General features: G+C 52.8%; 7 protein-coding genes across 7 annotated transcripts; 2 read left to right on the top strand and 5 right to left on the bottom strand.

Moving 5' to 3' along the window:
• Nucleotides 1-342: 342 nt before the first annotated feature.
• On the bottom strand, nt 343-774 carry Z519_09656 (uncharacterized protein; the record flags this gene model as incomplete). Its single annotated transcript, XM_016767377.1, has 2 exons — nt 343-656; nt 714-774. 2 exons carry the CDS (start codon nt 772-774, stop codon nt 343-345), a joined length of 375 nt encoding a protein of 124 aa, XP_016616169.1.
• Nucleotides 775-1206: 432 nt separating this feature from the next.
• Nucleotides 1207-2591, top strand: Z519_09655 (uncharacterized protein; the record flags this gene model as incomplete). Its single annotated transcript, XM_016767376.1, has 2 exons — nt 1207-2295; nt 2370-2591. The coding sequence occupies 2 exons, from the start codon at nt 1207-1209 to the stop codon at nt 2589-2591; spliced, it is 1311 nt and encodes a 436-aa protein (XP_016616168.1).
• A 1189-nt stretch (nt 2592-3780) lies between these two features.
• On the bottom strand, nt 3781-5598 carry Z519_09654 (uncharacterized protein; the record flags this gene model as incomplete). Its single annotated transcript, XM_016767375.1, has 1 exon — nt 3781-5598. One exon carries the CDS (start codon nt 5596-5598, stop codon nt 3781-3783), a length of 1818 nt encoding a protein of 605 aa, XP_016616167.1.
• A 340-nt stretch (nt 5599-5938) lies between these two features.
• On the bottom strand, nt 5939-8020 carry Z519_09653 (uncharacterized protein; the record flags this gene model as incomplete). Its single annotated transcript, XM_016767374.1, has 1 exon — nt 5939-8020. One exon carries the CDS (start codon nt 8018-8020, stop codon nt 5939-5941), a length of 2082 nt encoding a protein of 693 aa, XP_016616166.1.
• A 979-nt stretch (nt 8021-8999) lies between these two features.
• On the bottom strand, nt 9000-10454 carry Z519_09652 (uncharacterized protein; the record flags this gene model as incomplete). The annotated part of the gene is made up of 2 exons (XM_016767373.1): nt 9000-9306; nt 9358-10454. 2 exons carry the CDS (start codon nt 10452-10454, stop codon nt 9000-9002), a joined length of 1404 nt encoding a protein of 467 aa, XP_016616165.1.
• A 2446-nt stretch (nt 10455-12900) lies between these two features.
• Nucleotides 12901-14323, bottom strand: Z519_09651 (uncharacterized protein; the record flags this gene model as incomplete). The annotated part of the gene is made up of 4 exons (XM_016767372.1): nt 12901-13870; nt 13920-14018; nt 14074-14115; nt 14166-14323. 4 exons carry the CDS (start codon nt 14321-14323, stop codon nt 12901-12903), a joined length of 1269 nt encoding a protein of 422 aa, XP_016616164.1.
• Nucleotides 14324-17833: 3510 nt separating this feature from the next.
• Z519_09650 (uncharacterized protein) lies at nt 17834-20758 on the top strand (the record flags this gene model as incomplete). The annotated part of the gene is made up of 1 exon (XM_016767371.1): nt 17834-20758. One exon carries the CDS (start codon nt 17834-17836, stop codon nt 20756-20758), a length of 2925 nt encoding a protein of 974 aa, XP_016616163.1.
• Between the last annotated feature and the right edge of the window lie 372 nt (nt 20759-21130).

The following is a 21130-nucleotide window of genomic DNA, read 5'->3' as shown; positions in this document are numbered from 1 at the left end:
CAGTTAGAGGCAAAGACCAGGGGAGGGAATTTTGAAGGATGTTTTAGTGTGTATGATCTTGAGTAGACTTCGACAGCAAAAGATCTCAAGCCAGCCTCAGGACCAGCTCCAAATATGTCGAGAATCCCCATTAAAGATGATCATACGGCGATCATGGTGCCTATCTCACGAAGAGCATAGGTTAATTCGAACGCCCGCAGGTGTGTGATGCCGAAAATCGGTTGTGCAAGGGTGGTAATGAAAGGATAGTAGATAGAATGCGAGCTCAAATCCGTCATATTCTTGTTAGAGGACTGTTCCAGTGGCGAATGCGTGCTCCATGGCAGGGCTTCGGTGTTTTCTTCATCCTGCACCCTGCCCTTGCGCGGCCATTTGCATCTTCTGTTGAAGCTGCAGCAGCTCAACTCTCTTCTTTTCGCTCCCTTCCTGCAGTTCCTTGATCCTGGCTTCAGTCCTGGTTATTTCTTTGGTGATGAAATCGAGCCGGGCGTCGACCGCGTTGACAGCTTCTGTCTTGTCCTGCTTCAACAGTACCGGGCCCACGAGTTTGTAAATCCCGGCATCGTCGTCTAACGACGCGAACTCCTTCTGGACCGCCTGGTTTTCTTGCTGCTGCGCTTCGAGCTTTTGACGTGCTTCTACCGCGGTCTGGAGGTCTATGGCCGAATGTGAGAAGAAGAAATACAGCGAGCCCGAGAATATCTGTTACTGACCATCTTGGAATTTCTGCAGAGCTTCTGATATGGCCTGCAACTTGCTTCTGTCCTCTTCCATGGCGGGCCGGTAGCGAAGGGAATCTGATGGTGACTAGGAGATTTGTAACGGATTTGTACATGCCTGGAATGGGCAGGAGTGGGAAACCGTTCTAGCGCGCAGGGCGGTTTCGCGGGGCAAATGCCGGTGCAGCCTCTCGAGTCTTTCCGTCTCCATCCCACCCTTCACCTTTGCTACTTGGAAGACTACAATCTCCCAAAATTCCCAGTCTCAGGCAACTTCGGACCGCGGATTTCTGGACCCTGGTATAGCTGTGCTCGACCTGCTGGGCAGACCCTTTTCATTTCTCTCCGTTGGGGCCTGAAGGCGGTTATCGAGAAGATCTCGGCGCTTGTTTACTTCCACTGTATCCGGTCGAGGTACCTCCACAATCACCCTTATCCTCCGTCTTGTCCTCTCTAGGTGTCTAGCTCCAAAGCTTCACTACTCAGCATGTCAAACACCGACTTTCTCGGCCGCGCCATCGACACGGTAAAGAAAGCTATTGAGCTTGACACCGCCGGCTCCTACGAACAAGCCTACCAACAATACTATGCCGCCCTCGAACTCTTCATGCTTGCCCTAAAATGGGAAAAGAATCCCAAATCAAAGGAAATGATCCGGGCAAAGGCAGGAGAATATATGGACCGAGCAGAGAAACTGAAAGCCCACATTCAGGCGAACGATTCGAGTAATCGCAAAAAGCCAGCTGCCATGGGAGTTAATGGGAAAGCCGTAAACGGTGCGGGCAAAGGCGAAGCAGGAGACAAAGACGAAGAAGATGCAGATTCCAAGAAACTCCGTGGGCAATTAATGGGTGCGATCTTGACGGACAAACCAAATGTGAAATGGGAGGACGTCGCCGGTCTAGAGGGCGCAAAAGAAGCATTGAAAGAGGCTGTCATCTTACCCATCAAATTTCCTCACCTGTTCCAAGGCAAACGACAACCGTGGAAGGGGATATTACTCTACGGTCCTCCGGGGACGGGGAAATCATACCTCGCAAAGGCTGTGGCGACAGAGGCGAACAGCACGTTTTTCAGTGTGAGTTCGTCCGACCTGGTGAGTAAATGGATGGGTGAGTCAGAACGACTGGTCAAACAACTTTTCAATATGGCAAGAGAAAACAAGCCGGCCATCATATTCATTGATGAGGTCGACGCCTTGTGTGGACCTCGAGGGGAAGGCGAATCCGAAGCGTCAAGACGTATCAAAACCGAGCTTCTCGTACAAATGGACGGAGTGGGGAAAGATTCTCGTGGTGTCTTGATCCTGGGCGCAACAAATATCCCCTGGCAGCTAGACGCTGCCATTCGCCGACGTTTCCAGCGAAGAGTACACATCTCTTTACCTGACAAACCAGCAAGAATGCGAATGTTTGAGCTCGCTGTCGGAGATACGAAGTGCGAGATGACCCAGGCGGATTATAAGGCTCTGGCAGATTTGAGCGAAGGGTATTCGGGGAGCGATATTAGCATTGCGGTGCAAGATGCGTTGATGCAGCCTGTGAGGAAGATCCAGACAGCCACGCATTACAAGAAGGTAAGTTCGACCACCTCCGTAGGCCCTGCCGCTCCGAGAACGAACCGCTAACAATTGCCGTTGGCGGAAATCAGGTCATGGTCGACGGCGTTGAGAAACTCACTCCCTGCTCCCCGGGTGACCCTGGAGCAAAGGAAATGACGTGGGTGGACATTGACTCGGAACAACTTCTCGAACCGCCGTTAACTGTGAAGGACTTTATCCGCGCGATAAAGGCAAGCAGACCGACAGTGTCTGCAGATGACTTGAAGAAGAACGCCGACTGGACGTCCGAATTTGGAAGTGAAGGTGCATAGCCTGGGACAAAAGATAGAAGCCTATGTGGAAACGAAGAACAACGACGACGATAGCAATGCCATTTGGTCATTTTTGGGGTTTGGGGAAAGAAGGGTTCTGCGGGCACGAGCAAGGGCGTTCCAAGGCTTGATTAGCAGCAGCGAGGCTGTTTTGGCTGAATTCCTCGAAGCAGTGAGTGGTACCGAATCCAGCCGGCGTCTGATGTTTTGAAGGGCCCATGTCTGCTTCAAAGCAGACACGACCGGATAAACACAAGATGTCTTCGGCGCAACCCTTCCCTCGCCCATACTGGAATCGGAGGTGCTTGGAATTGTTTGGACCGGGAGACCACAATTGGGGCTGTTGAAAGACGTGCGGGCACTGTCGTGTGATGATGCCGAAGGCTCTATGTCTTGTGGAGATGTCTTCGGCTTCGCTCCCTTCGCTGCTCTCTGCTTGCTTCCCTGCCACGAGGCACGCACGGCTGGCTTCCCAGCTTCGCGCGGCCTTGCACAGTCGGTGCACAGCAGATCCCTCCCTGTACATGCACAGATAGCTTCTCCTGCCGCCTTCTAATGAGGACACCACCTTTTCCTCCCTATCTGCGGTTCCTCTGTCTTTACCTAGCTGCCCTTCCCGCATGAAAGTCGTGCAAACGCAAACAAAATACTGCTCTTCGTGTGTCTGTATCGACCTATGTTTAGCCTAAGCCTCAACTCGGTCAAAGCGCTCTGCGCAGCCCGCTAGGTTAGATGTAAACATCTACGGGAAGGGGGTAAGTATTATTAGGATGTTGTTTATCCCCGCCCCGGCTTTCCTCCCCCCTGGGGTGGCAGACCCGAATTTCGTATGGGTTGTTTATCTTCCTTGGGACATGGATACACCGCTCTAGCTAAGTATATAGATATATATAGATATATATCTCTTACCTTTTCGTAGCGTCTCTCTCTCTCTCTAGTTTATAGCCAGCATCCCTACCACCTAATGTCCACTTCTCCTTCTCCTACTCCTTATTTCCTTCTTAGGTTGTTTCAGTTGTGTCTCCGCTCTAGCAGAGCCCATGCGCTGTTCAAGGCGTCAAGATCACCTAGACAGAGAGGCATGAAGAAAGGAGGGGATGGCGAGGGCTCGATTCTACACAAAGAAAACCTCTGCGGAATATATATATATATGTATATCTTTCTTCGGCAACGCAGGCCAAAACATCTATCAAGACGACGAGGCTCTAGATATTTCCTCGCGGCCGCAAGATCGCACTTCTTCTACCAACCGGCGCACCGTCTCCCGGGTGGTTGAGATATTCACCACCGCGCGGAAGAAGGAGCCCTTTTCAACTTCATGGCCCAGCGCAGGGGCATAGTCGACCATGAAGCCCCGAGAGACCAGCGACCGCGCTATCCGGCTTGTGACGGCCGAATTGCGCTTGCCGACGATGGTTTCGTCGGCCTTGCTTCGTCTGTCCACTACGATGTTTATGTCTTTGCCTTCCCCGTTGCTGCAGTAAACCTGGGCATCGTCATTGCCGAAGGTAGGACTATCGAAGAGCATTTTGCCGCCAGGGGCGAAGTAGAAGCACACCTGCAAACATGGCGGAGGGTTCGTGCTCACCAGCAGCAGGTCTGGACTCTGGTCCACGAGGTCTGCCAGGTAACAAGCGGTCGAATACGCAGTTTCGACCTTGGACCTGTACCCGAGTGTTCCGTAGTATTGCCAGGAGAGAAAGAGTTTCAGACTGTCTCCGCGGCGTCCACACTGGAGTGTGAGATCGGCGAGATCGTCCGGAGGGGCCCAATCTTCGTCGGACGATTCGAGTTGGTCATGGCCGTTCAATTCCTGCTGTTCAGCCTGCAGCTCGTCTTCATTGCCGTCGTGGAACAGGTATCCCGCTCGGAGAGTATTCGCCGTATGAGCATTTTTGAGATCCTTGAGCAAGAGAAAGCTGCATGTCAATGGGACACCCAGCATCTTGTGCGGATTGATGGCAATGCTGTCTGCAAGCTCACACCCTTTGAGTCTTGTTTGGCGGAGATTGTCAGAAAAGACAAAGCTTCCGCCCCAAGCACCGTCGATATGCATCCATAACCCATGTTTTCCGGCAATCTGTGCAATAGCAGGAAATGGATCGAACGATCCCAGCACCGTCGTTCCGGCAGTGGCATTGACATAGAATGGCGTTTTACCCTGGCTCTTTGCTCTCACAATCAGAGACTCCAACGCCTCGGGATCCATCTCTCCAGACCATGGATGAACAGGGACGGGAATGACACTTTCCGCCCCAAAGCCACATTGTTGCGCAGCCTTCTCAATACTGTAATGCCCATGCTCCGAAGTGAACATCACCAACTGTCTACCTCTAGCATGATTCCCTGACTGTTTCGTATCTGGGAACAGTGTGTTCCGTGCGATAACGATGCTGGTCATATTGCTCGCGCTCCCGCCTTGAACATTGATTCCTCCGGCTCTCAGACCCAAGAAGCCGAACGTCGCCGCAAGAGCTTTCGTGACATGGGTCTCGATGAGTGAGAGTACAGGGGAAACTTGGTAAACATGTACATTTGTGTTGAGGACGCTGAGAATCAAATCCGCCGCTATTCCGGGAGGTAAAGGGGCGGAGTATAGCTTGTCAAGAAAACCAGGGGCGGAGGTGTTGACGCTGTACTTCAATATTGAAGATAGCGAATTGATGAGGCCATATTGGCCAGTGCCCTGACCTGGCAGGGACAGAGTCCCGTTTGACGTCAGGATGGAGAGCAACTCTGAAGGAGAATGTGGCTCAAGGAGGGAAGAGGTAGATACGGGTTGACGAAGTTGATGTGCTTTGCGCTCCGATTCGGCTTGTCGAATAAAGGGGATGAGCCGACCGAGAACTGAAGCGAGGAGGTTTTGCAACCCATCAGCTCCAGACATGAAAGTATCGTCGACACTGCCATCTTTTATACCATTGGACACCTCTGAAAGACGGTTACTGTATAATGCATTGCTTGATGTCAAGTCGTTGACGCCGCCTTCGAACGGATGGTCAGACATGCTCACCAAACTGATATCAATCCATACGCCGAAAAGAAAGCCCACACACACGATTGCTCAAGGTCCAGAGGAGCAAATAAAAGAACCGCAAACATCTAACGAATCAAGCAATCTACCCTGGATATATTTGAAGAACTGATCGTCAAGGCAAAGCCAGCGCAGAAGTTGGAATTGGGCCACCTGAGTAAAATTCTGCTTGACAACGCTGGTGGCGTGCTTCTCCGGATGACGCAACTCGGTGGAGACAAGGCTGAGGACAGGGGTAACTTAAGAAGCATTTCGGCGTCTTGCAAGTACTCCGTGCCCTCTGTTCCTATCCGTTTTGCCTTGTCCCTCATGTCTAGGCATTTGTTCGAATAACAGCGTTCGCGGATGTCGCCGAAACATGACTGCCCTTCATGCTGTGCGAATTCGACTTCCGGGAATGCCTCTCTCTTGCAAGTTCAATTGGCGTCTTCTTCCTCCCAGACCCTGAAGCTTCCGTCAGAGGCACAGCGGGTGTGTGACTCTGCCCCAGCCCCTTTGCGAGAGCGCGCCACTCCCCAGGCCGTCGATGATACAGATCCATTGCCCAGTTCTTCCAAACATTTCGGCCAAAGGGCGACTCTCGAAGTTGGCTTTCATTGGTGAGGAGCTCTCCAGCTAGACGCTCTTTCATGAAATGAAGCCCGTCCGTGGCTGTCCATAGGGCGTCTGCCACATAAGAGCCAGTAAGGTCTTGCGCTAGAGTGCCGATGTGTCCGTAGAAACGAGGGATAAATTCTCGTCTAAAATGCATGTTGGATTCTGTCGGAGACAGGGCACATTGGACGACGCGCGAGGAAACTGGATCTCGTGCCATTGCCATCAGCATTTTGGTGTCCAGCGCCAACAGGCTGTCCTGTACGAGGGTGCATGTCTTTGGAGTTTGAAGCATTGTCTGGGCCAATAGTGAGGCGTGTACATCAGCCTTGGGTGTCGATGTTTCTGCGTCCTTGGTCGCATCGTTATCCTGAATGTGCTCCTGCATCTCTGTCGACCTAAAGCCGAGAAGATTAGGAAGAAACTCCCCTCCATCGCTCTTGTATTCTGACCCGATCACATCCGACATATCTTGCAGATCAACGCCCCGCAAAGCACATCGCTCGACCAGTACTCTAATCAGGCCAGTCCTTCGGCGAGAAATGAGGTCCGGCAGCTCGACTAAGATCAACTTTTTCGCTTCCGAAAGGTCGTCTTTACCAAATCGTTCAAGAACCCTCATTGCCACATAGCTTGCTGTATCATTTTTAGACATGCTCCGGAGTCGTGGCTTCAAGACATTCTTGTACAGCTTCTTGAATACTTTGCCGGGAAGTTGCTTGACTAGAATCTCGACCAAATGTGAGCCAGTTGGATCATAGATCAGCCCAGTGATGAATTTAGCACTTTCCGAATCTTCCTCCAGCTCTTGGTCTGGGAGCAGTTTTCGAAGGACCGAGTTCTCCTCTGCTGCCTTGTTCTTGCCCGATGCCGAGAGTTCGACACGCAGAAGTAACTGTAAGACAGGATTGCCGGTCGGATGTGTAGCTAAGGCTCTCAAGTAGGTGGTGTCCAAGGCCGAAATAGCGCTACTGATAAGTTTGTCCAGAGCGTTGCGGAATGTCTTTGGCACAATCCGTTTGCTCTCAGATGTCTCGGTCTCTTTCTCAATGGGCGATTTGAGCTTTTCCTTCTTTCGGCTCGCGACCATCGCCTGGACCGAATCATCGTCTAACGGCAGGCCCGACAGGATGAGGAACAAGACGCGGATGGTGTGGGAAGCGAATCTGTCAGTGAGGAGAAAACCCATGTTTGGCTCAAGCTCTTCTGCGGCATGTAGGAAGAGAGGCTCCAGGGATGGCAATCCAGTACCGGCCGTGTCCTCTGTCCGAGGCCCCCTTTCCACGTGTTTCGCTGCTTGTAGAAACAGTGTCTCACAGCAATGACTTCCAAACCGATGTCGCACAAGGTAGGTGAGATTTCCGAGGAACTTGCTGAAAAGATGCCGCATCTGTTCAGGAGTGGACAACATGATGATCTTCTCTAGATATCGAGAGCAAGATTGGCTAGATGCAACCTTCATTTCCTTGCCTTCAGTTTCGCGGTGCACTGCCTCGATGAAGATTGCACGGTCTTCGGGGGAATCGAAATCATTTGCGACGATTTTGGCGTTGACGTTTGCGTAGTATTCTTGTTCATCGGGAGTTAAGAGCCCATGAAACTGTGGTTCTTCTGTTGGCTCCTGAATCCCAGGCGGTCTCTGAACGTCGAAGCCGATGAAGTCATCTCCAGCGTCGCCCTCCACCACAACTTCACTTGGGATCTCTTCATCACGGGCGTGGCCGATTTTGAGGCGTTTTGCGGATCGTTTGCCCTCCTTTTCCTGCTGCCTCCTCCCCCTTTTTTTGCCCTCGCGAGGCATTTGGGAAAGAGTGAACTAGGCCGTGGGATATTAGGAGTGCAGGAGTCCTACACTTGGAAGGGGAACAGTGAGATGGAGGTTAACAGGTTGCACGACAGCTTTTGGAGGACTGGGGATTGACAAGAAGAAAAATACGCCGCCAAGTCTTTTTCCGCAGGTCCACTCATCAGAGCCATCCCACCAGAAAGGACGATATATACACGAGGATGCAGAGCACCTCTATTCTGCTCTGTTGCAAGAGGTAAACAAATTTACTCATTCTAAATCAAGGATACCTTCGATTTCATGGTCAATTACCCAGGTAGCTCACGACTGTTAGACCGTGTCACTTGTTTTGGAATTCGGCACGCTCTGGATGTGTTTAGGTACGACGAGTTCGGCACCAGGACCCAGCTCGCTAGGAAACATGATCAGAGTACCTCGCCGTCGGTGTAGCGGGGTGTTTCGTTACTTAGCTGAAGAAAAGAGAAACTTGCATAGGAAACCATTTGACCACTCTCTCTCCCCTCTTTCTCGCTACATCGTTGTGCTATGGCCGCGTTCATCATGTCCATATGTCCCCCCCGTAGCCACATGTGTCTCTTCTCGCATAACGCATGAGCAAAGAGCCAAAGCACAAAGAAACTGCATTCCTTGGACCGCACCAGAATTTTTCAGAGACCGCCGTTGCTATTCTTTTGCCTGGTGCTGTACAAAAACCCTCCACCCCCTGCCCCGTTCTGCCGAATGTTTATGTACAGGATAAAAACAAGTAAACAGCGCATCGTTGAGGAGATGCTACAAAAATCATGCGAAGCCCTGACCTGTTGCATAATGGCCAGACCTTCCGTGCGCCAGAAATCGATGACGCCTCTTACTCACACTCCGTCAAGCCTCCGGGGGATAAATATGGTCGAATGTTCATGACGAGTAATATTAGTCTTGCATATAACACAATTTGCTGCGCCGCGCCTAGAAATGCACCCATGTTCCACTGCGCTCACGTTCTCTGAATGCCAGGTTGTAGAGAAGCACCGTTCGGCAAGCCCATACCGTACGGGTTGACATGTTGGTTGTTGAATGCGTTGGGGTCTTGCATGCCGCTCAAGAACTGCCCGATCCCTTGGGCGTGACCTACGGGGCAATCTTTATGGCCCATAAGTAGAGTGCGGAGGTTCCGAATCTCGTCGTGCAGCTGAGCAACCTGTGTGTTGAGGCTGTCATTTTCGGCAGAGTACATTTCCACCTTGGCCTGAAGGTTAGCCAGCCACTGTTTCTTTCTTTGGCGACACTTCAGTGCGGCAACACTACACTGGTTAGTCCGTGCGACACCTCCCGAGGGCTGGATGGGGACCTACCGATTGCGTTCAAGGAAATTCCTCCGCTTCTCTTCATCTGTCATCTTTTTGTTATTACCGCTGTTGGTTGTTGTCGTGGTCTTTTCTTGCTCTTCGGCTTCATCGCTGTCTTCGTCATCGTCGTCGTCGTCGCCGCGAGGGTCAAGGGCCGGATCCACGTTGGGGGCTCCTGAATTGCCCTTGGCGCGTTTATTGCTGCCTTTGGCACTGGCTTCTGACTTTCTCCGGTTGCTGGCTGGTTCGGCTTTGGCAGAAGCCTTCTTACCACGGCCACTGCGTGTGGTTGGCTTGGGATCCTGGGGGCTCTCAGGGCTTTCACCGGGGTCAGAGCTATTCCGCTTTTGATCTTGGCCGACAGTCGGAACAGGCGCCGGGTTGGGCACGGCGAATTGATTGCTAGCTTGGCCTCCTTTCGCTAGCATGAACAGGCCATTGGCAGCGTCGGTGGCGTCGTGGACGGAATCCATGTTGCTGGTGGTGGTGGTGGTGGTGGTGGTAATCTCTTGTGGGTTGGAAGTGTTGGCAAATTGGTTCTTGTTTCTCGCTGCAGCGTTGATGGCTGTGCGGTGGAAATCAAGAGTGCCAGGCGTTGCGCCGCCACTTTGCAACGAGTTAAAGAGCGCTTGTGAGTTCGGGCTGGGGACGGGAAACATAGACCCGCCACCGCCTGGAGTCAGACCAGTCCGGAGGGACGACTCGTTGGGCGTCGGGAAGCCACGGCCGATACTGTCAAAGTAATCACCTTGTTGCGGACCAGCCAACATTGCAGGGCTCAGCGGCCCTGACCGAAGAGAGCTTTGCCAGTTGTAGCCGCCGGTTGAGCTGGTGCCAGGGATGGCTGGGGATGTGAGAGCCGCGACAGGAGGCAGCAGGTTTTTGCCGGGAGTCTCTGTCGAAGGCGCTCCGAACGATTGTTCAAAAGGATTGAATTCTTGGCCGATGCTGCTTCCGTTGTTGTGCAAGGACGAGAAGTAGTCGGGGGTCTCTGCTTGAGTGGTGGGCGCAGGTCGCGGCGGCGGCGCAAGGGGTTCTGATACTTGAACGACGGGCTTGGGTTCTTCGGCCAGCGAGGTGGATTGTGGTTCTACATGTCGCATTAGTGATGACTCTTTTTTTTTTCTTTTCGCAGATTGGTGAGCGCGTGTCGACGCGTACCTGGAAGTGATGATTTAGCCTGCAACGGGGAAGTATTGGATGCTAATCATCCGTCAAGCTTGTCAGCATTGATCCGTAGTATGCGCCCGGGAGCGCCGTATTGATGCACGAAACAATTTTCAATGCGCGGTTGATGATAGGTGATGGCACGGTGACGATGGTGGGCGGGAAAGAGTGGAAGAAATTTTACAAATAGGGGGCGGCGAGATGGACTAACCTTCTTGCTTCGCCGTGGCTTTCTTATTGTCCATAGGCGACGAGGTACGAGAAGTTGGGCCAGCCCCAAGGTGTTGTTGTGATGGTTGAGTTGCGACTGCGGCACTCGCCATATTGTCGGGATGGGATGAAGCAATACGTAGAGAAGGAAACAACGTCAGCCGTTGCAGAAGTGACGTCGATAGAGCTGGGAAGGCGTTGGCGCCTCATATATTGTGGGAGGTGGGAGGTAGGGCAGGCCAGGCGAGGGAGCGCAGGCGAGAGGGATGGCAGGGTTGGCAGGGTTAGCCTTCGTCCGGGCGGCCTGTGTCAAAGACTCCAAGGACTTGAGGGAGCGTCGTAGGGAGGGTCGACGGGTGCGACTTTGAAGTGGGCGCGTGGGTGGGTTGAACCAACAGCCTGCGAATCAGAGACGTGTCAGCTGTGAGTTGGGAAGTCGGCAGAGCATGGCGATCGCCCGCCATCGAGCCCATCAGCATTCAGAGCACCGCTTGTGCTCGCCACTCATATCGACCCACCGCCAGCCCATCCCCAATGTTCGATCGTAGCCGGGCGGGAATTGGCTCCGGGCCTGCACAAATTCAGGGAAAGAGGGAACTTGTGGCCAGCAGCTTACCGACCAAGTGGTACGAGGGGTGCACCTTCGCAGACCGTGCTGAGATGCGAGCCCTCTCCACGGGGTTAAACTCCAGTCGAGATTCTGAGTAACAACGTTTTGTTGCGAGATAGGCGATACGAAGGCAATCGAGGGCCGACTTTGAGGGGGCGAGAGGAGGATGGGTGATGACGTGTGTCTGGCGACTGACTGGGTGGTACAGCCGACGAAAGGCCTGCCGAAGAAAAGAGCCCAAAGTCAAGTCCCGTGATCGACGATGGGGGAGTGATGCCGCAATATGGTACAACAACGGCAAGGGCAAGTCGCCCAAAACAGTTCTGTAACGCTTAATTGACAACCGAGAGGGGATGGTGGCTTTTGTGCAGAGGCTCAAACTGGTACAGGAGAGAGGAGGTTGGGGAAGTTTAGAGGAGGGCGAAAACGAGATATCAATGACCTCAGCACGCAGCGGCAGAAAGTCAGTACTTGTTAGTAGCACTGTCCTTGGTAGGTACTTGGTACGGAGTAGTACTTGGTTTAGAGACACAAAGGTGTCCCCGTGTCCCCTTTCGCCCCCGTTAAGGATTCTTCTCTCTGTGGGTGGGGTGAGCAAGTTGAGATAACTCCTGCTCCTACTGGCGGTGAAGGGTACGGCTTTTCACTCTTCGCTTTTCTTTGACTCGCAATTCTGACGCAATCGTCGATGAAAATGTCCCGGCACTCGGACAGCGCCATCCCGTATCTAGTCTAGCGCCATACGCCATCCCACCACGGCAACATGCAAGCCTGATCCAGACTAAGTCCTACCCGTCATGCTCAGGAAAACAAAGTGCATCTGCAAGCACGCCACACTCCCCCAATTGCTCATGCAGGCATATTTACGGTAAGTACTTGTACATCCTGTCCTCTTTCTACTGGCTTCCACTACTTCTGCAGAGGGAATTAAACCTGCATGGTAGCGAAGCTACTAACTGCTCGCTGCCTAGGTACGTAGCTCTTTTTGAAGGATACCCAAGGAATAGTTCAAATCCTTTCTCCTTGTTTCATTCTCCTGACTATTATTGCTCCGTTTATACTCCGTACAATACTGCCTGTGCTTCCCCTGGGCTCCAAAACGTCCAACTTAGACAAAATGCGAGCTGTTGCTGATCGATTAGTTGAAAATAATTTGCCTCTCTCCGTAGCATCCAGTGGTACGGTCACAAGTACAACGCCCCAAAAAACAAAAAAAAAACAAAAAAAGAACTTTGGACCTGACTTAGTAAAGTAATAGAGCCCTGGAGCCTTCCCCGCTGGTGCCCGCCACCACTCGGAAACCCAGCACAGTCTCTCGACGAAGTGACGCAAACAAGACATTGGTGACATAGGTCAACAAGGTACGGAGTATTCTGCCCATAATGCACACCATAGAATTCTATTACTACAGGCGCCTTTTGGTCGTGGCCTTCATGCGGCGGAACTCTGGCCTCTGGAACCGGGACACCACGCAATGCAATACAGCCTTGTCCAAAGCCCCCATCGGGCCTGCTCTAAACCCAGCACACGACCCCCGTGACCCCCTCAGTCCATCGTATGCTCTACCTGTAGAAATCAAACTTGTCCGCCTCTTGCGCTCCCTTGACTTGGCTCGAATATGCATCCTCCAAATCTGCTTGGATAATGTTATACCGATTCTTACGTACAGCCCGCAATCCCGCTTCTTGCATGATGGCCGCAATGATGGCGCCGGACAAGGGATCGTTCCTCACAATCAACGAATCCAAGTCCACTTCAGGCGATAATGACATCTTGCTGGCAATCGTGGTGAAAATCAACCGCCGCTCTCGCCGATCTCGAAGCGATGGAAACTCGATCTTCCGGTCCAGCCGGCCTGGTCGGAGCAGGGCAGGGTCTAGTGTGTCCGCTCGGTTCGTGGCCATAATGACTTTGACGTTGCTCGTCTGGTCAAAACCGTCCATCTGATTGAGGAGTTCGAGAAGGATACGCTGAACCTCTCGATCAGCTCCCGTCTGGGCGTCAAATCGCTTGGTTGCAATCGCGTCAATCTCGTCGATGAAGATGATAGCAGGTGAGTTCTCACGCGCCATTCGAAACACATCTCGGACCATGCGAGGTCCTTCACCCAGGTATTTCTGGACAAATTCGGAGCCGACCACCCTAATGAAGCTGGCAGTCGTGCTGTTGGCCACCGCCTTAACCAACATCGTCTTTCCGGTACCTGGGGGCCCGTAGAGTAGAACGCCTCGTGGTGGGTCAATGCCGATTTGTTTGTAGAGATCGAAATGTGTCAGAGGCAATTCGACGGCTTCCCGGATCTCCTGCTTTTGCATGTCAAGACCCCCAACATCCGCGTACGTCACATCTGGCTTCTCATCGGCTCCAAGCATGGCGATGGAAGAATCGGCTTCGGGAGGGAGGATGTCGACAAGAGAATTCGAATGGCGGTGAAGGGCGACCGAGGAAGACGGTTTGAGCTTTTCGCGGTCGAGAGTCGAGAGGATGCGGACGACGTAGTTAGAGCCCGTAGAAGATTGGACAATTCCGGTACTAAGTGCTATCAGCATTTTGAACAAAAATAAAAGGGATCTATCCCTACTTTTGATCGATAGCTTCCATGAACTGTCCAATGACCAAAGGGACACTCTGTATTCGCTTGATCTCTTCTTGCGCCCGCACGAGCTCACGCTTCAATGATCTAGAACGGGCATCAGTCCTTCTATCGACTAGGTCAGTTGCCCATTCTCACCCACCTCTGCTCATCCTTGATATATTCTTCTTGCAGCTTGATATACCTGTCCCGGTTAGCTGTGGCATTTGGACTAACAACCGCAAGGATCCGTACTCTAGATGTCTTTGCAACCTCTTCAATGTCGAGTACTCATCGCTACCGTCCGTGCCAGCTCCCTCTAAAGAGTCGATGTCTGGGATTGAATCTGAAATGGGTGGCTTCTTGTGAGGTGGAACGACGTTTGCAGGATTGTCGACGAGTACGTCGCCCATGGTGGTTCTCTGTCGGAGGGTCGGACTTCTGATAAATACGAGTGTGCGGAAGAAAGCTCGAGTGTCACCTAGATATGGCGAAAGTGTTGATAAAGTGGGAAACAAAAGGATGATGGAACGGTTGGTCGCAAGCACTGTGTTGGCGAACGGCTCCGAAGTTGAAGTTCCAACTCGAAGGCGTCCGCAAGACGCGCTGCTTGAAGGCCTGCACTAGCCCCAAATTGGACTAGAGCATCTCTGGCACTAGGGTGATCAGGAGAATCGGATAAATCGAATATCCGCGGCGAGACTTGCCTTGACTTGCCCCGACCTGCCCACCAAGCCACCCACCTTTTTGGACGTCTCGAATGGCTGCCGAGCATTGCACAAGCCGCCGTTCTCGATCAGCTGGCTTTTTCACGGGCCTCCCATCGAATGGCCAGGTGTTCCGGTAAGCAGTTGGGCTGTCCGGCGCTGATAACATGCTGGCAAGGCGTTTGCCAGGTTTCATGGCCCCTCTACAACTTGCAGTGGCGGGCTTCATTTCTCGTAGCTTTTTCCACGGCAGATCCAGCCTACATACATTACATAAAACAGATCAGCAAAAATTCAGACTTCCAATTCCAGTAAAACGATATGCGCTGTTCGACATCCTGGTGCTGGCTTTCTGTCTGAGCGCATGCGGACCCAGCTCTTTGGATCCGTTCGGTTTAGGAATAGTAGCGAAAAGGAAGATGCCGCGCCGTTTGATCTAATTCCTTTTCCCTCCCACCCCTGGATAACCCTGCCCAAGGATCTCCAGGGTTGAATTGGACATAGTACTCAAGGGGGTTGGGGGAGACTCGAGCTATGTCACTCTGCTAGATATTACAAGGTGTCTCTCCGCAATGTATCGGGTCTGGTGGCCAGTCGGAACTGTATTAATAGTGTATCATGCGGTGCTGGTTCTCGCAGACGTCGGTCCATAGCCGAAAAGAGGGAGCGGCCCATGCAGCTAAGAGATAGAGGGCCACGCAGCACGGGCATGCATGATACTATGTACCCTGGTATGTGCCTAACCATGCTAGACCGGGGGTGAAATGAACTGGATTGCATTGGTTCTGGCAATATGAAAGAACCCGCCAGGTTCGCTTGCGACTGTCTCTGGCGTGTGACACGATTCGAAGGTCTGTGTCGAAAAGGACTCAGCCTGCCCGCAATGAGGAACTAGAGATGCGGATCTGCCAATCAGACGATATCTGGCCGCTTGCGCATGAGCAATGAGCAATGAGCTGGTTGACCTGGTTGAGCAGAAGTGAGGCACTATCCGACTATGTAAGCCCTGGCATTCTGCTACTTTTGCACTGTTTCCTTTTTCTTTCCTCTCTTTCATGTCCTCCCCAACCTTGAATATGAAGATCCCTCCTTTTCGCTGTTCTACGTACCAACCCAAGTCCTCTGAGATGCTGTGTCTGTGATGCTCCAGGGACACCTCTCTCCTATCTACTTCAACTTATGGCTCGCCCAGACGACCCGAACGACAGAGACAAGTACCTCCAGGTCCATCTAGGGACATTTCTACGAAAAGGACTTTGTTGGCGTGAAGAGGGGATATGACTGACCGCCCTACTCAGTTCGGTATCCCGCCTCTTTCTTGTCGACGGCCATCTCCTTTTCCCAACGGCCATCAGCCCCAGATCTTTTTACGCAACACTCTGTACGTACTGACCAGCAGAGACGCACCGACGACTTGCGAGGAGGGCATCTGGGCATTTTTCTTGCTCCGACCGTCGCTGAGATGGGAAGCGGAGCCATGGATGCTCAGCGTGATGGGGGATCATTAGGTTCGTGATCGCACACTCGAGGCACTTGAGGATGGTCTAAGCCGAAAACGACCTTGGTGCGGCCCCAATCTGGGTTTGGCATTTTGAAACCCGTATTATTGTGCTGCAAAATCCGGGACGCCTAGGAGCGAGTGACGGGCGAGGAGACTCACCCAGCGCCGGCACAATCAGAGGCATCCAGCACAGCTTCACTGCAATTCTGCGAGAACTGGAACTCGTCCCACGCCTTTCGGGTTATTTGTTGTGTGGCGGCAGCCAAAGTGGACGGATGGCAGTGTGAGAGCAGATGACGGGAAGCGGGTAAGAAGAGAGAGCAAAACCGGGATCGCAGGCCACAAGCCAATGAAGAGCCGCAGATGGCTCGTTAGTGGGCAGGGCCCCTTCCTCCCCCCTTGCGCATTGCCCCCAGAAGAGCCGAGTGGCACCGGACGCCCACTTTTGGCCTCCCTCTCTGTTCTGTCGCCCTGCTGCTTACACTCTCACCCCCCTTCCAGGCTTCCAACTCCCAGGCACCTTTCTTTAGGCTCCCATTTTTTTTTCTCGACCGCCCTAATTCCCGATTCCAACCTTTACGGTGCCTGTCCTGTGCCTGCGCTGTTGACCACTTTCTCCCCCGGTTCGAGGCACTGCGCTTTTTGTGTTTCATCAATTCCAGTTCCCATTCCAGGTTCCCATCGCCCTCGCCCAGTTGTCAGCGTAGATGCTGGCTGTCGCTTGTCGCATCCATCCCTCTGACTGATCATTTTTCACCCCGCCCTGCCTGATTGTCTCTTTTCTGTTCCCTGCGTCTACGAACCACCACGTATCATCAACCTTGGGAAAGAATCCAAATCGTTCCCATCTAATCACCATCCAAGGTAAGCCTCTCCTACTTTCTTCTGATCCCCAGAAACCTTTTTTTTTGCCCCTCTGCCGATTCCCCCCTTGCACCTCGCAAAACATAGTGGGCTTGTCTTGTTCTTCCCTCTGCCGGCCGGTTCGCAGCAGCCGGAATTGAACACCAGCACATGGCTCGCCCACCACATCATCCATCCTCTCGCCTTCATTCCCTCCCCCAAAACCATCCGCCCACAAATCCATCACTAGCGCCTGTTATCTCCCATCAAACATGCGACTGAGATCGTGTCGCACGGCCCAATAGACCCGAGTGGGACCCTCTGGATGATGCTCGTTGCCCGTTCCTTTGGCCTGCCCCAAGCGTGGCTAACCTTCTTCTCTCAGCAGTTCCCAGTTCCCAGTCCTCAGTTGTCACACGCCCGCCGTGGCTAAACCCCTTTCAGCCATCCCCAGCCCTCAGGAAAATCGTCCCAATCTCGACTTTCCGATCGGTTCGCATACCTTTACGCCTGTGACGATTCCGCTCAAACATTGCCAGTCAGGTAAGTAGCCTTGTCCGATGTCCTCTGAACTTGTCATTGCCCCCTTCACTAGGCTCGTATCACTTCGCCCTTGACGCCCCGTTGTTGATCTTGACTTTCTCCTGTGACGCGTCTGGGCACCTCCTCTCTCCCACCAGACACCCGTCCTCCGTTCTTGCTTCAATGCGCAACCGTCGGCGCGCCTATCCATCATGAGATATCCGGTCCTGATGGGTGAGGTCGATGCCGAAGCGGATGTTTCCACCCTCGTGATGGCTGCGCGCATTTTGGGACCACTGCTGATGACTCTAGTTGCCATAGCCAATGGATGACCGAACCTCATTCGAGCCATGAACCCTTGGCTGACCGACGCCTCCTCGAATCCAAACAATCATGTTGGCTTTGGAGGCCCAATGGATGCTGGCATGTCTTTCCTGCAACCTCCTCAGACGATAAATCCTGCTCAGTTCCAGAATCCCGGCTTCCTAAATGGCGCCGCCCGAACCACCTCACCTGCCTTCCACAACCCTGTCTATCAGACGAACCCGGTGATACCTTCCAAGAGAGCAAGAGAAGATAGTCTAGTCACGTCGCCGCGGCAGGCACCTGGTGGCTTACCTGGCTCGCGATCACAGACACCTGGACAAGGTCCGTTCCCCGGATATAACCCCCAGGCCAACGGCGTCCCGGCGATATCAAACGCTCCCACACCATTTGGACATCTCCAGACGACATCTAACGCCTCTCCATCTCCAACCATACAACAGCTGAACCATTTCGCCTCAGCCCAAGCCAATCAACGCGTCGCGACAGCGTCACCTAGCCCGTTTTCGCCCCAACATGCTCCCCCACATGCTTCCCCAGCTCCTTCAGACCACGCGAGTCGCGTCGGCACACCCCATGATAACCCTCAAAACTTCTTGTCGAATGGTGTTTTTGCGCCGGGATTCAATCAACCTCAATTCGGTCAGAATATGAGCAATGGCATGCCACAAATGGGCATGAATCCCCAGATCAATATGGCGGCGCAACATCCAAACGCGGTTGCAACCCACCCGCGCAACTACCAGTTGCAGCTTCAGGCTCAAGCGCGTCAGATGCAGGCGCAAGCTCAGGCTCGTGGCATGAACGGGATGCCAACCAATCCTAGCCAACACGGTTCCAACCCGCCGATGCCGCAAGGAGCTCCGGCAGTGTTTCACCCTGCCAGACCTAATAATCCCGAGGATTTTATACGGGGCCTCCAGCAATTCATGGCCGCTCGTCATCGCCAAGTTGATCTAACACCGGTGATATGTGGCCGACAACTGCCGTTGTTACGGTTGTACGCCGCCGTGGTGAAAAGTGGGGGATCACAAAGGATATCCAAGCTGAATCAGTGGGCCTCGATTGCGCTCCAGTTTGGCTTTCCACCACCGCAACAGATGCAGGCAGCTCAAGAACTCCAGGCGTACTGGATGAACAATCTTGCCCCTTATGAGGCTGCTTGGCAGCTGTCGCAGCAGAAACAAAAGATGGCAGCACAGGCCGCAATACAGGGTCAATCCCAGATGTCACCCCCGCGCGATCAACCTCCAGACTCTACTCACCAGAGAAGTGCATCGGCCAATGGACCAGTTGCCCAACAACCACAACTCCCTACAGCAAATGGATATATGCAACCTCCCCATGCTCCTACACAACAAGATCTCTCGGCAACTCCCCAACACCGTTCTAGCGTATCGAGGCAGTTCGATCCTCAACAGATGGCTGCTATGCAGGGCCAGGTCCAGGGCCAAACCCCTCAAAAGCGGCCTCAAACCAGCGGGGGAAAGATGGCGGAACCTGAACCTGACTTGAACAAACCCTTGTCGAGACCGATCGAGGATCCTTTCAAGCCGGATGTCCTCCCTCCGAGCAGATTTCACGGACCGATCAACGTGGAGGAGATGTTCATTATCGGACAACACATCGCTGAATCCAAACCATTCGCACCCTCTATACGAGAGTTGGGAGTAATTGACATCCACGCTCTGACTATGGCAATCAAATCTGGAATGCACGCCGAGACACGGGTGGCATTGGACACACTTGTCACGCTTTCGATGGAGTCTTCGTTGCCATTGGCATTAAGTGAATGCGACGACCTTGTTGACACATTACTGGATTGTGCTCAGGATCAGGTCACCTTCCTCAGCGAACACGCAACTGAAGTCTCCGACGAAATGTTCCTCACCTCCTATGAAGATCTTGTCCGGGCCTGTCGCATCGAGAATGAGTCCTTACAAGATGTTCCCGAGTTTGGAACAGTTGCATACGATCTGGAAAGAGCCGCGGATCGCTTGATTTGTATCACCACCCTGTTGCGCAATTTCTCTTTTTACGAAGCCAACTTTGTCCCCCTGGGGCAGCCAGAGGTTGTCAAGCTGCTCAGCACTGTAATTCGATTTCTGGGCACCACGGAAATGTTTTTGCGACACAACAGAAACACCCTGGATTTCATGAAAGATGTGGTCATCTATTTTAGTAACTTGTCGACCTTACTTCAGCTCCCAGGGAAAGAAGAAGCACTCTGTGTCCTTCATTTCCTTCTCGCATTCGCACCCACTCCAGCGCCGACCTCAAGTTCCACGACCAAGGTCTCCTTCGTCCCGTACTCACCCGCTTTACACAAGTACATGCCTTCTGCTGTCGATAGTCTCGCTAAGCTCCTGGCGCGCGATGAACCCAACCGCACGTACTACAAAGCCATCTTCACAGCCGACAGTCACTCGAGTCCTCCGTACGAACTATTGACGAGAGCATTTGGGCTCGCCATTTCCTCAATCCCGGCAAACTCAAACCATACCAGGCCACTCATCGAGGCACGCAAACCTTTCCTCCTGCAAGGAATGTTGGCCGCAGAAATTTTGGCAGGTCTCGCACCAAGTTCAGACCACCCATTGGCGCGCTCATGGCTAGAATCGCATGATGGCTTTGCTGGCAATCTTCTCCGCTTAGTCAGTTTGTTGGGTGCGGATCGGACGACCCAGACTGCTCCTAGGCATCCCCAACCAAATAATCGAAATAACGCTTTTGAGCCAGATGCCAATGGCTACGGGGCGATCGCGAATCGTGCTATCTCTGTCTTGAAGACCCTGGTGCAAAAGGCCCGCAGGACCGATGAAAGTGGCTCGACGGTAGTACCGCTGGGCATTATGCCGAGCAAAGAAAGTCTTCTTGGAGCCATGATTCAAAAAGACATTGACCCGGGCATACTGCGACAGCTCTGTGTTTATGCCGGTCTAGAGGATTAGTACGACAAGCATTTGATTGCATGAGCGCGGTTGAGCCGACGTCCGCGGAATTGGGAGGATGGTCTGTTGCATTCATCCAGCTTGGTCGAATACGGATTGGCGGACAAGAGCAAAACTTGCTACGATAGGAACTTTCAATGGCTGGACTTGAGGCCCATATGTACCTCCACATTAAGCTTGAACGGTTGGGTACATAAGAGATGTCTTTTTCCGCTCCTAAAAGAGTGGGAAAAGCACAAAATGTGTTTACTTAGTCTTCAACTTGATCCAATAAAGAGATTGTTTGACTTGAATAGGTGTCTCAATGTGACGGAATGGATAAGCCCCCAGGGATGTGGGTTGTATTCACTTCGCAGTCCCGTCCGTTGCCCG

The sequence above is a fragment of the Cladophialophora bantiana genome (assembly GCF_000835475.1).
Source record: "Cladophialophora bantiana CBS 173.52 unplaced genomic scaffold supercont1.16, whole genome shotgun sequence".
NCBI lineage: Eukaryota > Fungi > Ascomycota > Eurotiomycetes > Chaetothyriales > Herpotrichiellaceae > Cladophialophora > Cladophialophora bantiana.
The sequence above is the reverse complement of the archived record's forward strand: the minus strand, read 5'-3'. Positions and strand labels throughout refer to the sequence as shown.